The sequence below is a fragment of the Corvus moneduloides genome, chromosome 6, assembly GCF_009650955.1.
Source record: "Corvus moneduloides isolate bCorMon1 chromosome 6, bCorMon1.pri, whole genome shotgun sequence".
Taxonomy (NCBI): Eukaryota; Metazoa; Chordata; class Aves; order Passeriformes; family Corvidae; genus Corvus; species Corvus moneduloides.
In genome coordinates this window covers 46,502,856-46,516,882 of record NC_045481.1, presented here as the reverse complement: position 1 = coordinate 46,516,882, position 14,027 = coordinate 46,502,856, and the positions used below count along the sequence as shown (strand labels likewise).

Here is a 14,027-nt window from a genome sequence, read left to right as displayed (position 1 = left end):
GTCTGTTCAGCCTGGAGGAGACTGAGGGGAGGCCTCCTTGCAGTTACAGCTTCCTCGTGAGGGGAAGAGGAGGGACAGACACTGATCTCTTCTCTGACCAGTGGCAGAACCCAAGGGAATGGCCTGAAGTTATGTCAGGGGAAGTTAAGGTTGGATATTAGAAAAAGGCTCTTCACCCAGAGGGTGGCTGGGCACTGGAACAGGCTCCCCAGGGAAGTGGTCACAGCACCAAACCTGACAGAGTTCTAGAAGTGTTTGGACAATGCTCTCAGACACATGGTGTGACTCCTGGGGATGTCCTGTACATGGCCAGGAGCTGGATTCCATGATCCTTGTGGGTCCCTTCCAACTCAGCATATTCTGTGATTCTCTAATATTTTCTGACTGTCTTTTAGCTGAAGAAGCTGAAGTTCTCATTAAATAGGCTTTACCTTACTGGCAGCTAAGTAAAACTCCACACCTGGAAACAGAGGACCAAGGAGTTCCCTTTAAAACCTAGCCATCAGGGCTCTTTAGTATCACATAGGCCAGTTAGATGCTGGACTGAGTAAATGGAGTGCCAGGTGTAACTGAGAACGAAGAAGGAGCATGTGAGATTTCACATGATCAAAAGCAGCCTGGAGATGGATATATGCCTTTGGTTCGAGCATTTCACTTGCCTGAAAAGCAAAATGCATGCCAAAAATGAGCAAGAAAGCATGCTTTTAAATCAATGCCATTCTCAGCTTCTGTATAAAGTCTCATCATTGCTATAAGAGACAGAAGAATAGAAATCTCAAGACAGCTGGTATGATTAGATCATAGTTTATTTCCTTCTCCCACCTGAAGATAATGCACAGATGCAAAAGGTTTCTGATCCTGTTCCTGCTAAGTCATCTTGCTGACAGTTATTGATTTGCAGGGTTGGTTGGCAGGTTGATTTGCATGAGTGTGTATATGACTGCTTACAGAGTCTGCTTACTATTCTGATGACAAAAGCACTCAACAATGACCTCTTCCCCCTCAGGAAAACACAAGGAGGAAAGAAAGGAATGTGCTTTTTTTTTGTGCACTGTTCTTGCATTGGAAAAGCATTTGTGCACTTGATTTGTATCAATAAAAACAGTTTTCTGGACTAATGTGAAATTTATACGTGAGCCTCAGTGAAGCAATTGTGCCTTCCAAGGGAGCTACATTGCACTGACAGTTAACTGAATTATGTGGAGGTTCCTATAACTTACAATCAAAGTCAAGGATCCCCACAATTTTAAGATCAGTAACACCATAATGAAACAGTACATATCAAAGTAACCTGACATCTGCTGAAAAGATTTATTATGAAAAAGAAGCAAAGATTCCCTGGGGCTAAAGAGCTATAACACCTTAAAAATGGAAAGCTAAAATATAATGGATTTCATATCTACTTGGTCAGTTCCAAAGCATTTCCTTCAAAACAATTCCCAAAAAGCTTTCACAGCAGGCTGCAGGACACTAAGAAAGTCACAGTCTTCAGTTCTCTTTCAGGTCACAAAAAACCAAATTGCTCAAATAACAGAACCCTCTGCCTTCCTTGTGTACTCTCAAGGTATTGTTGGATCATTTTGATCCGTGTCCACATGAAATACTGTCACCAATACCACTGGACATGGCAGCTGGGAGTCAATTACTTGTAACACGAACCATAGTCATGTAACCAGTAGTGAGACTGAACACAAATAAAAACCCCAGTGAGATAAGGACTCCCAATAAGGGTACAAATATATTAATTTTGTAGAGTACATGTAAGAACCATGTTTTTACACTCCCTGATACAGTGCTCACTGTGAAGAAGGGAAAAAAGTACCTTGACTTCCTCCAGTGACCCAGAGTCACAGCCCAAGTAGATTCAGGACCACTGGGGAGAAGAACAGAAATGTGGCCCTGAGCCAAGTCCTGCCTTTGCCTGAACCGCAGCTGTGGAAGTGATTACTGTTTCTCTTCTAAGGGAAATGAAGTGATACATGTGGTTATGGTTTAAAAATGTGCACTTTCTTCAGGCAGGACTTTTGAAAGGCATCAGTTGTCTCTAGAGTGTCTTGTAATAACCTTGGTTTATACACCAGTGTGGGATTAAAGACATCAGCCACTTTGCCCCTTTAGCAGCATCACTGAAACAGGAGAGCAAGACCTCTTTGAAATGCAGTTTATTCTACAAACATTTAGAGTAAAATCTTAGCTAATTTCCATAACTGCATATAATACCAGAAAGAAAAAGCGCTACTATGGTCATTTGAAGGTTACTCACAGCTATTTTCTGAACTACTCACTTGCTAGGGAAGGATTAAATGGGAGATGAAATGTTTCCTTTAGTTTATACTCATGTTATCCTTTTTGGGCATTTTGTTTCCACACATCCACATTCATCTACGTACACATAGGTGAACTGGACTGTTTTATGGTCCGAGCAAACCAGTTCCACCTTCACTTTGTGACTTCTTTTTTCATGGCAGCAAGTGCATTTGTGTTCCATTTCACTGGCCTCAAAAGAATACCTATAGAAATGAGATTTTTCATATCAGTCTGCTGCCTGTTGTCTTCCCAACCTGATCCATATTTGCGGCTCCAAATGCGTGTACTACTAAGGAACAAAATTTCCTATCTATTTTTCTGCTTATTCATAACAGCCTTTCCTCAGGATGCTATTGGCTATGCAGGGCCAGATCCTTTGACACCAGTGGGGAAAATCCCAGTAACTTCAGTGGATTTTGGATTAGGCCCATTCTAGCAAGACAGAGAAGAGCAATTCATGCAGAGAGCAAAGAGGAGGAAAAAACTCCAGTAAACACCAGAGCAGTTCAAAAATCATACAAGGACATGTTTAAGAGCATGTTTAATAAATTTAGCTGATGTCTTTCCCAAGGGATCTATTTTCCTGACTAAGATAAGGCACTCTATGAGGCTGAAGCCATTCCTAATGAGTGCTCTTTTGCACACACAGTTTCCCAACTGGGTCCTTTCAAACAGCAGGAAGGGGACAAACAGCTGCAGGCCACTGGTGACAAGAACCCAGGAAGACTAGGCACAGAGGAGGACAGAAAAAGGCTTCCTACTTACACAGAGTAGGTACTGCACATCCCTTCACAAAAGGGCACTGGGACAGGAGCAGCTGACTTGCAGTTGTCATGGATGATGTACTGCTCCTTCACATTGCGTTTGCATTTGTGTGGCAGGTCAATACCTGGCAGAAGAACACTTCTGTTAGACTTCTTCACACTGGGGAACAAATGTTTTGAAAGGTATTTGCTAGTAAACCAAGGATAGTTCATCCTAGTAAAACTTTTCACAGTTCAAATGCACAACCAAAACCACAAATGAGAGTGCAAAGAGACATTAATTCAGCCAAACGATTCCCCACTGGTCAATGTGCTTTTCCATTTGTGGACTAGTTTTAGCAGGTAAAGATACTGTTGAATCAAGACCTAAAGGAGACATGAAGGTTTTAGGTTTTTCTAAAATGGCTATAAATCACATTTGTGGCTCTATAACAATATAGGATTTCTGAGTAGATGCTACAGAAAAAAAAAACCCAAACCTTTGTTTCTGTGCAATTTTGCAGGTGCAATAATACATAGAATGTTTTCTAAAAGTTTTCTTATCAGGAGTATAGTTCAAGCTAACAGTACTTCAGTTATTTGAAAGCACAGAAAAGGAAATTTAAAAATGTTAGTGTTCCCTTTGAAGAATGAGGCAGATTTTTAGTCTTGGCTATGAGGTACAGAACAGTTCTGCTGCTGTAAAACTGTCTTTCAGTCTGTGGAAACTGCAGGCTCTCAGTGCATGCAGAAACAGGGCTGCAAGCAGGGAAGGACCAAACAGTATTGGAGCAGAGAATCAGTGATTTAATGCACTCACATGTCTTACAACAGCCATCTGAAGACACCTCAACTGTCCCCTGTATTGAAAGTAACCAGAACAGTCAGTTCAGATGCATGTAGTGCTAAGCAGAAAGTAGCAATGATGAGAGTTCAGTTACAGTCCCTCATTTCTAATCCACACAAATTCCTCATCAGACCTATTTGTGTACCAATTATATATAAAGCTCCTTGGGGGGGAAAAAAACAAAAAACAAAAAACCAAAAAAACAAACAAAAAAAAATTAATCTAGCAAGGAAGGGAGTGAATTTTCTTAGGATTATATATCATTCACAAGCCAGGTAAGATGCCCTGTAATACATGCCTAATCTTTAGTTCCTATTGAAGCCAGCATAAAAACCCCAGTCTCAGAGAATCACAGCTGCCCCTGGAATTGAACAGCCTGACCTGTGCAGAGCCTGCCCCAGAGCTAATTCAAGTACATGGCTGTCCTAGTCCCTGCTTTGATCTGCTGTGAAGTCCCAAAATGCTTCTGAAAGTTACTGAAAACCACCAATAGCTGAAAGCCTGGATATGAATGTTACCCCTTGCTCGTTCATGTTCCACTTCCTCACTTAATGGTACACCATATGTCAGAAGACACTGTGTTCATCAGTCCCCCAAGGATTCATGGTGAATTACCACTTGTTTAATGGCATTTTATAATGCTGATGTTTCTCAAGTGATAAAAGATTCCCCTTCGCTATTGCCCCAATACCCTTCTCTTTCAAGTTCTAGTGCTTATCCCACAACAGTGTAAATTGTGTGGGCTTGTTTGCAAATATTTTTGCTTTACTTCCACGTGACACATGGCTGAAAAAGCACATTTCCTTCAAAGAAGGATGATCATACCAGAAAGATCAAGAAATACTCATTCAAAACAGCAAAGATAACTCCCAGGCCAGCATCAGGGCTTGTTCCAGAAGCCTTTTTCTGGCTGTAAAATACTTACTGGCACACAGTTTGCTTCTTCAAATGGTAGGCAGACCTTTATTGTACTAGTCAAGGAAAACTGGCCTGCTGATTCAGTGCATGTGTACTGAGTACAGTTGTCATATGGATCTTTATAACTCTTTCCAACCTGATAAAAACAGGGAAAAAAAAGAAAAGGGAAAAAAAAGCCAGTGGAGTATAGCAATAAAATTAGAAAACTGAAACAGTAATAAAGTCAATGAACTGTCAAAGACTGGGTTGTTCATACCACTCTGAAAGGGCTGAGATGCCTGCAACTCACATCTACAAATTATGTACCAAGCTCACCCACTACCAGTCTATGCAAAATCACTTCTGTGGCCACCCAGAGGGAAGGAATGAAAGAATGCCAGAATGAGCATAAAGGTATTAACAGAAATGCCAGAAAGTAGGTGTGTTAATGTTTGTGGGCTAAAATATATACAAAAGAAAAATAACTCTTTCAAAGGGTTTCAACAGTTTTCTTTTTTTAATAGATGGAAGAAAATTAAAAAGAGTGAAAGAGAACAAAAGTCTTTGCAATAGAGGTTAATGGATAACTGCAAAGCCTACTCATGGAGAGATAAAAATTATATATTGGAATAGGAAAATATAGCTTGTAAGATAAATCATCAAGGAATAAAAGGATGAAATAAAAAAGATGAACACAAGAGCTATCAGAGAAGCAATAGCATGTAAGGCAAGTCACTGGTTGAAACAGTATCATTAACCATACCCAGGAGTAGCAGGCTGTAGTAAAACCAGAGAGTTAGAATCATGGAATCACAGAATCATTAAGGGTGGAAAAGACCTCCAAGATCATCAAGCCCTTCCTTTAAAGGCTCAGCTCATGTCTACACAATGCTATATTCACAGGACATGATGTATTAGCTGTATTAGCTGTGTGTGTTACCAAGTCGCACTGCGCTCCAGCAGCTGTGTCACTTGATTTCTGCCTCAGCAAATACAGAACCACTGGCAGCACAGTTATATCAGCTTGCTCACACTGTCTATCTCTGTATCTTCAGGGCAAAATAATGAAACTGCTTCAGATGGGAGCAGTGTGATGTGAAGCCAGCACATGTATCTCTGCAAGAGCAGCATTATATAATGTCACCATCCCTTCCAAAGTCTTTCTTGCTATTTCATGTCAGGAGAAGTGGAGGTAACATGATTTCCATTCCTGCCAGAGAATATAATTGTCAACATAGTAGTGCCTGTGAGATGCACACAGCAGGGAACAGCTACAGGTAACATCTACATTTACTTTGGAAACACAGATATTTTTACATCTCCTCGAGGTCTTCCCAGCCTTGAAATGCATGACACTGGTTGAAAAGATGCTGAGGTCTTTTTGATAATTCAGGCTTGAGTGCACAGCAAGGGAATGCTTACCTCAATGGTCACATTGCCAAATGGAAAATTTGCCACACATGCCACTTGCTGGCACTGGCTGCAGCATTGACCCTTCTCTTCCACATAGCGAAAACCCTGTAGGAATAAGGTTTCCATTTATCCATGTTAACCAATGTCTTGTTCCTGAAGCATCTTTGGATCAAAGATACACTGAAGATGGCAGAGGAAATGAGCCAACCTTCTGGTTTCAATTCTGTTCTCTTTAGAAATCTGTTGGAACCATTTTAAGCCTGACAATCAAAGCTGGTTATTTTTCTGCCTTATTGAATAGTGACTTCTGGGTACTTCAGTTGCCATGAAGACCCTTTCACTGACTATTCTTCAGGCTAACACACAAAACAGGTCAAAAAAATTAATTTAGCACATGATTACTTGCACAATCTGGCACCACCACTTGGTCTGATATCATTATCTGCAAGAACTGTTGCTGTCAGACCTGTGAAGATTTTCTGTGCTGTCTTTTAGGTATCCATTGGTCTCCTGGTGGGTGTGGCTGGCTTCAGGATAAAGTATAATGAAAGGTTTTGTCCATTTTTAACATTGGTTGTGCATTTGACCTTATCTGGGCATGAATGGAAAGGCAACCACCCTCCTTATATTCAGGAACAGACTGAACAACTTGAATGCTGATTCTCACAAGTACTGAGAAGTAGCTGAGTACTCCGCACCCACAAGTCCTGAAAGTGTCTGGAAACATATAAACCACTGTGCAGTTTCCTCACAATCTTCATTTTTGAGCTGACAATGGGCAACACCAACAGAATGACACAAACATCTTTCAGCAGTCAGACTTCAACAGGTTTGCAATCATTTCCCCTCAGGGCACCTTTCCAAGGGTGACCTCTTAAATTTGCTAGAGCAAAAATAACCAGCACCCTAAAAAGGACTTACAAAACAATTAATAGAAGAGTCTGCTATGTTGCACTGAGAAAGCAGTTACTGTCCCTGTTTCAACTCAACAGCCATTGTCTGTGGTCAAGGAGGTGCTGACCTGCTGACAGGTGGTTTGGCATTGCACTGGAAGGCACTGGATGCGGTTGGTCTGTGTCACAGGATCCTGCTCATCCATGCACACACAGTTCTCGCAAGAGCTTTTAGGCACCATTGCCCCTGGCTGGAAATATAGAGGAGAGAGAAAACCATGACAAGAATTCAGAGGGTTCTGAAATAAATGTTCCCCTGGACTGTCAAAAAAATTAATGTCTATGAGATTTATTTTTGGAAGAATTTCCTGAAATTATTGTACTTCCAGATCTCTAAAACCTTACCAGCAGTATCACAAAATGAACACAAGGCTGACACTCCCAAGTGTATCAATGATGTTAAATGATTTTTTAAATAAATTCTAAGCCTCTATTTTTGCTCAGTTTGACCAAGCAATAATCTTACAACATTCAAAGAGATTTAAAATTTGTGTTCAATCACAATTTTGACCCATCAACTCTAAAGCATAGGCAAGATCTCTTTTAGTAAGCAAGTTACTGGTCTCTGGCATTACCTGTTCACTAACCTATTCCAGAATCACAGATTGCTTGGGGTTGGGAGGGACCTCTGCAAATCACCTAGTCCAATGCCCATTTCCAGTAGTACATAAGACTACTGGCAGGGAAGAATCTAATCCTGCTTTTTGTATGAGTGTTGACAACAAAAACTTCAGAGAATTCTGACTCAGGCAGCATTAACTCATAGGAAGAAGTGTCTGTAAGAAGACCTACCTTAAATTCAACTCCTTCAGAAATACATACTCCTTTTGGTACTGTAAGAAAAAAATTTAAAAGGTTGTGCTAGGAATGATGCAGTTACTGTTCTCATCTCTGAATTGTGAGTGATTTAGAGAAGTCAAAGCGTAGAGCTGAACTTAATAGCACACATGAAAAGAGGAAAAAAAAGCAACTAGTACTGGTACTAGTTGTTATTCAGAAGCTCACATGTAGCATCTGCTTAGATGTTATGTTTCAAGTGGGGATAATTCTACATGCTGGTATTTTCCGTAAGGTAAAATCTATTTGCCTCATGGTTTTTTTACCCATACTTGAAATTACTTGACCTTTTCTTTATTGTTAACCACTGTGCTGGTAACAAAGCCAATGGGCTTATGTGTGTGAATCTGGAAATATAATTTGGCAGCAGAGCTTCTGGATGGGTTCAGTTTAACCATCATTCCGTATGTGGTCAATAACTTACACTCACTGAATACTGGCTACAGAAAACCTGCACCAGTTACTCCAATTCCAAAAAAAAAAAAAAAAAAAAGAAAAAAAAAAGGAAAGAAAAAAAAAGCTGAATTGTAAAGGCTGAGAAAGGAAGAAGCTACCACCTCTGATTTTAACTCATTTAGAAAAATCAAATACCTCAAGGAATAAAACCCCTTAAGGAAATGAAGTACTTACTACAGGAGAAGATAGGGCAACAACCATCCTCAGACATAGCAACTACTGGCTGGAAACCTAAGTCACATCCTGTTTTGTTGATAATGCAGGTTTTTATATCACATTCTGCAATAGACAGCAGAGATAAAATAAGCCAAAGCATCCCATCCAGCAGCATTACCTGCAGACAAAGCTTGAAAAAAAACATCCTATCACTATCACCAGGGTCCCCTATCCTTTGTCTTGAAATAGATACTGGGAATGGCCAGGGTTAGGAGCAGGCTACTCCTGTGCTATGGTGGGCATTTGGGACTGGGAGGGTGGAAATGCAAAGTTGAGCGCAAACATGTATCAGGAACCTCCATAGGAAGCCTTAGGGAAGCCTGGAAGATGAACACATCCTCCCTTATTGGGTGGATCTCTGTGGAGAGATCACCCTCCCATCTCAGAAAGACAAGAGCCAAAGGATCCTGTGGAGCACCTGGTGATCCCAATGATCCACAGGGGATTTTCCAGTGTAAGTATCTGCCAGGTCATGGCACTAATTTAGAGTACAAATTGCACCAGAGGAATTCTCTTCTGATAGCAAGAGCTCCTGGCATGTAGATGGAAGAAGTTACCACTCCAATGTGCCTATGTGAATCTGGTACCTGTGGGGCACCACATCTCCCTTGGGGATTACTGCTGAAGGCACATGATGCCACATGATGACATGTGAATGATCCACTCACCACAGACTGTCTCTGTGCAGCACGGGTCTTCCAGACGTGGTTTTATTTTGCGTACAAAGCCTTCTTTTGTGCAGTTGATAGGTGGAGATTTAGCACAAGGGCGGGGGAAGCAAGAGATGTTCAAGGTCGCTTCATCACAAGTACAGTATTGACAGTCATGCTCCCAAGCCTCTCTAGGCTATAAAAATAAGAGGGATAGCAGTTCAGTGAGCAAAACCTGGAAGCATTATATCAATGAATGCCTGCTGCAAGACAGTGTAGGGCTGAGTCGACCTAATTTATTGTGTAGGAAAATTGCAGTTCAAATCCCAGAGGGAGAAGAAGGGAACAGTAAGAAAAAATTCCATTATTTGCCACCTTCCTTTGCAGGTTTATGTGTTTCCAGGAGGAAAGCCTGATGATTCTACCAGGAAACTGATTCCCAACAACTACTTCTGTGTCTGTGCCTCAAGTGATTAAACAAGTTCTGGAGTTAATAAAATCTTCTTGATTTTCTCCCCACTGTCATTGTAGTTCACTTAGAATGAAAAGAAACAACTCATGGTCATTTTTGTAGGAGGTCACAGAACCCAGATACAGTATAAAGACAGTATTTTCCTTTCTTTTACCTGTTTCACTGAGCCATCTTGTGCAGTGCAACCTATAAAATGAATTAGATGTTATTTTAAAGGTAACTGAATCAGGGAAAACAACAGAAGCAGGAAAACAGGAACAGAAGGAAAGTATTGAAATCTGAGAATCAGCCACAAAAAAAAAGAGAAATTCAGAGTGCAAAGTCACAGGTTGTAAACCCAAAAACTTCTTAAACATGCTACTCTTTGTTCTTTTGAAAGTTGCACCTTCTGCATGCAAGAGCAGGCAGAAACTCTCAATCTGGAATGCTTCCAGCCTCACTAGAACAGGTCAGTAACAAGGTCTCCCCCATTTCCTCTGTACCCAAAACAACCCCCTTAACATGCACTTCTAGTCAGGCTCTTAACCCCACTCCCCATAGCACCATTTATACTATTTCTTACCACAAACAGACACACAAATGCCATCATGATCATTCAGCAGAATTTTTCCATCAGGACAGTAGCATCCTTCAACCAACAGCGATGTGATATTTTGGGAGGGAAGGGTGTCCATAACAACTCCTCTACAGAATTAGGATATAAATGAGAATGAATGAGAGGCAAAACTGTAGCCCAGGGCAATCAAGACACCTAAATCCCAAGGGAATGTCAACTTCAAACTTCCCTGCCAGTTTTCACATTATGGACTTGAAAAACTTGAAATGACCCACCTGCTGAAGCAAGTGTTTCTTTTTGCTTCCCCGCATGGCTTGTACACCTGATCCTGAGGACAGCTGGCCTCTGTGGAGCATTGCAACATACAAGTTAAAAAGCCCAGACCCATGTGTACCCTCCGATGCAGGGACACGAAGGGACAAAGCGTCCAGGCTACCGCAGCAACCTCCCGGGTGTGCACAGCCGGGCAAGGGGGTCCCTGCAGCTCCAGCAAGAGGGGGCGACGGGGCCAGCAACGTGCAAGTGACAAGACCAGCAGTGCTCACTCCGACTCGTGGGGTGCCCCGAGCAGGGCAAAGCAGGCAGAGAGAAGCAGTGGGTTGCCATCTAGTGTCCAAGCGCTGGGGAACACATGGGACTCCTCGGCTGAGCTACTGTGGGCCTGGTTCCCTCTTGCCCTAGTTCTGGACTGGATCAACCTCTTTGGTTTGTTCCTGCTTTTTCTCAGGTCCAGAGCAGCAGGTGAGGACAGAGCAGACCAGACTTGCTTCACTCTAGGGGGTGTTTTCCAGGCTCACCACACTGCCCATTCCCAGGCTCACCACATTCCCATTCCCAGGCTCACTGCACTCTCATTCCCAGGCTCACCGCCGTCCCATTCCCAGGCTCACCGCAGTCCCATTTCCAGGCTCACCGCACTGCCCGTTCCCAGGCTCACCGCACTGCCCGTTCCCAGGCTCACCGCAGTCCCATTTCCAGGCTCACCACACTGCCCATTCCCAGGCTCACCGCAGCCCCATTCCCAGGCTCACCGCACTGCCCATTCCCAGGCTCACCGCACAGCCCCATTCCCAGGCTCACCGCACAGCCCCATTCCCAGGCTCACCGCACTGCCCGCTCGCCAGCCTCCTCCAGTCCACGCAGACCCCGTGGAGCCCGCACAGGGACGCGTAGGTCTGCATGCTCTGGCACTCCGTGCTGGGGTGCTCCTCCAAGCACCCGCTGGCCACACATGCCTCGTAGTAGGGCTGAGGGGGGACCACACCATGGCACTCTGTCAGGGTCCTTCACCAAACAAGGAGAAAAACCTTGGGATACTTCCAAGGAAGAATTCAACTCCGAGCCAAACCATCCCCCCTGCCCCAGGCAAAGCCTCAAGGTACAACTACAAATTGTTCTCAGAGGCAATACACCCACACAACTTAATAAAGTATGAGCGTTATCTGCCGTTCTTTACAATGCTTTGAAAGGAAACAATATTATGTTGGACTGCTACCTGCAAAGGCTCCTACACAGCTCATAGCTATAAGTCTATATGCTGATATTTTTATGTTAGCATGTTTGAAAATCCTGCTTTAAACCACAAAATTATTTTTAAAACAGACACACACATTTTCTAACTATTTTTTTACTGCATTCCATATCATTCAGAGCTTTCAGGTACTGAATTATAGCTAGTTCCCACTTGGCCTCTCTAGAACTGACAGGCAGAGGGAGTGCAAAGAAGCAGACTCTATTAAAGGAGAACTGATTTTGCTGATGCAGCTGAAAAATATCTGCCAAGCTTAAGAACACACACATCAGTTCACTGCGCCCAGTTTTACAAGGTATGCAAGACTTTATATTTTCTTCATATCCTAGAATCAGTTCACCCAAGACATTTAGTGAAGCACAAAATTATCTTGTGAACTTATTTTTACTTTTGGGGGTTGTCTTACCAGATGATTTTACACAGATTAGAAGGCACACAATGCTGATGATACTCAATCTTTGATGGTCGTGAGACACCAGGATTACAGAATCTGTTGGTAGGATGTGGGACTTTCCAATCTAATGCCATCTCTTTGAAGGACTCAACAACCTCACCATTCCTCTTCATAGCATCATCAGACTTCTGGTTGGTGCAGGTACCTGATAGCAATATAAAAGTGACCGTTCAAGGACAATTGATGCTGATGAAGCTTCTTTTAGAGAAAACCTGGGGGAAAGTTCTCCTCCTTGTGCAAAGGGAGCAACATGTGGGATCCTGGTAAGTTCACAAGAATAGTTTCTAGGAAGAGAAGGCTCAAAGAAACAGTTTGCCAGCTACTCATGAAAACCAGAATTGATGTGTTGGTTGATAGATTTCTCCTGGCGGTCAGAGTAACTGAGATGCACAGGACTCTCCAGATTTCCTACATTTCTATATGAAGTAGATATGATGAAAAGGAAGGGCTTAGAAAAATTCTGTGTCCATCCACCAACAGACTCTGAACAGAATGAAAGGATATGACTTAAAACTCCATTTCCTGATAGTGTCTTTCCATTAAATAAATTTATTAACATTTGTGAGAAATAGTGAAGTTGCAAGCATTTAGAGATTTTACAAGGTAATGAGAGAAAGAAGGAGGAAAATTCGCTGCATTGATTTTTGTCAGCTGATGAGGACACTCACCACAGAGTCCCATGGTATTGTTATAAAACTTGCTGAAAGGGAGTTTTATGTAAAATGCAAGTCGACTGTAGGAGATGTAAACCTCTAATTGAGGTATTTCAATTATGGTGTAAAGGCCAGAACTGGTTATCCTGATACCATTCTTGGAAATGTCTGGGACAACTTTCTTATCATCAAACAAAATCTAAAAAGAAAAGAAACAAAAGGTTTTTATGGACACTCTTTCATTGAGTAAGGTACATGATTAGTGCAACTGGAAAGCAGGGCAGCAGAAATTCAGACCTTAGGTGAACCAAATCATGTCTGTCACCGGCAGTGTATTAAGCAGTTGTCTAATATTCCTTTTTAATATGTTGCAATTTATATTTGGATACTCATATCAGGACAAAACCCACAATTTTCAGTTATGTGATAATTTCCCAGAATTTTAGTATATACAGATTTTTATTGACACAAAGCAAAAAAGAAAGCGAAGAAGCAAAGTAATTGCATTTCTTACCCATTCCATATTTTACAAGCTTAATTCTTTGTTGTGACAGGGCATTTAACAGTACAGTAATATAACTACAGCAAAATAATACTGAGAATTCATTTTAGCACAATACTTTACCAAGTTTGTTTCTTTTCCAAGTTCCATTGCCTGTGTCAGAGTAACAACAGAGTTGGAGTAAAAAATGATAAGGGACATTGAACAAATTGCTCCACGAGTGGCAGCACAGTAGTAGTTGTCTATGTGAATCCAGAAGTTGTGAGAGTCAGGATGAATTGACTTCACAAGGACATAGGTGCAGTTTTCTTTAAAATGGTAGTATGCTCCATCAAAAGTCACATAATGCTCGTTTCCCCATCCACTGCAAATACCTAGAAGACAGAATGACAGGCTTCAAGTTTGGCTTTACCGAGCTTCCTGTAAGTGCAAGCTGGTTTTAACCTTTTTACTCACTTCCAGTCAGAGATGAAATATCCAGTTTGATACAGAAAAATTACCCTAGCAAGGACATCTGCTTTCAACAGCTGAAATTTCAGA

At 41.9% G+C, this 14,027-nt stretch overlaps 1 protein-coding gene across 1 annotated transcript in view; it reads right to left on the bottom strand.

Annotated features, from left to right (window-relative positions):
* Window positions 1–1,405: 1,405 nt before the first annotated feature.
* The window catches only part of LOC116446186 (mucin-5B), a 42,579-nt gene continuing 29,957 nt past the window's right edge, over window positions 1,406–14,027 (bottom strand). The window contains exons 33-48 of the mRNA XM_032113540.1: window positions 13,611–13,861; window positions 13,001–13,184; window positions 12,285–12,477; window positions 11,453–11,631; window positions 10,623–10,692; window positions 10,354–10,475; window positions 9,946–9,977; window positions 9,338–9,515; window positions 8,628–8,732; window positions 7,953–7,993; window positions 7,229–7,351; window positions 6,217–6,312; window positions 4,823–4,951; window positions 3,871–3,910; window positions 3,073–3,196; window positions 1,406–2,510 (exon numbers count right to left, since the gene is read on the bottom strand). Coding sequence (XP_031969431.1) covers window positions 2,336–2,510; window positions 3,073–3,196; window positions 3,871–3,910; window positions 4,823–4,951; window positions 6,217–6,312; window positions 7,229–7,351; window positions 7,953–7,993; window positions 8,628–8,732; window positions 9,338–9,515; window positions 9,946–9,977; window positions 10,354–10,475; window positions 10,623–10,692; window positions 11,453–11,631; window positions 12,285–12,477; window positions 13,001–13,184; window positions 13,611–13,861 — 2,042 coding nt within the window. The 3' untranslated portion in view covers window positions 1,406–2,335. The remainder of the gene's footprint in view (window positions 2,511–3,072; window positions 3,197–3,870; window positions 3,911–4,822; window positions 4,952–6,216; window positions 6,313–7,228; window positions 7,352–7,952; window positions 7,994–8,627; window positions 8,733–9,337; window positions 9,516–9,945; window positions 9,978–10,353; window positions 10,476–10,622; window positions 10,693–11,452; window positions 11,632–12,284; window positions 12,478–13,000; window positions 13,185–13,610; window positions 13,862–14,027) is intronic.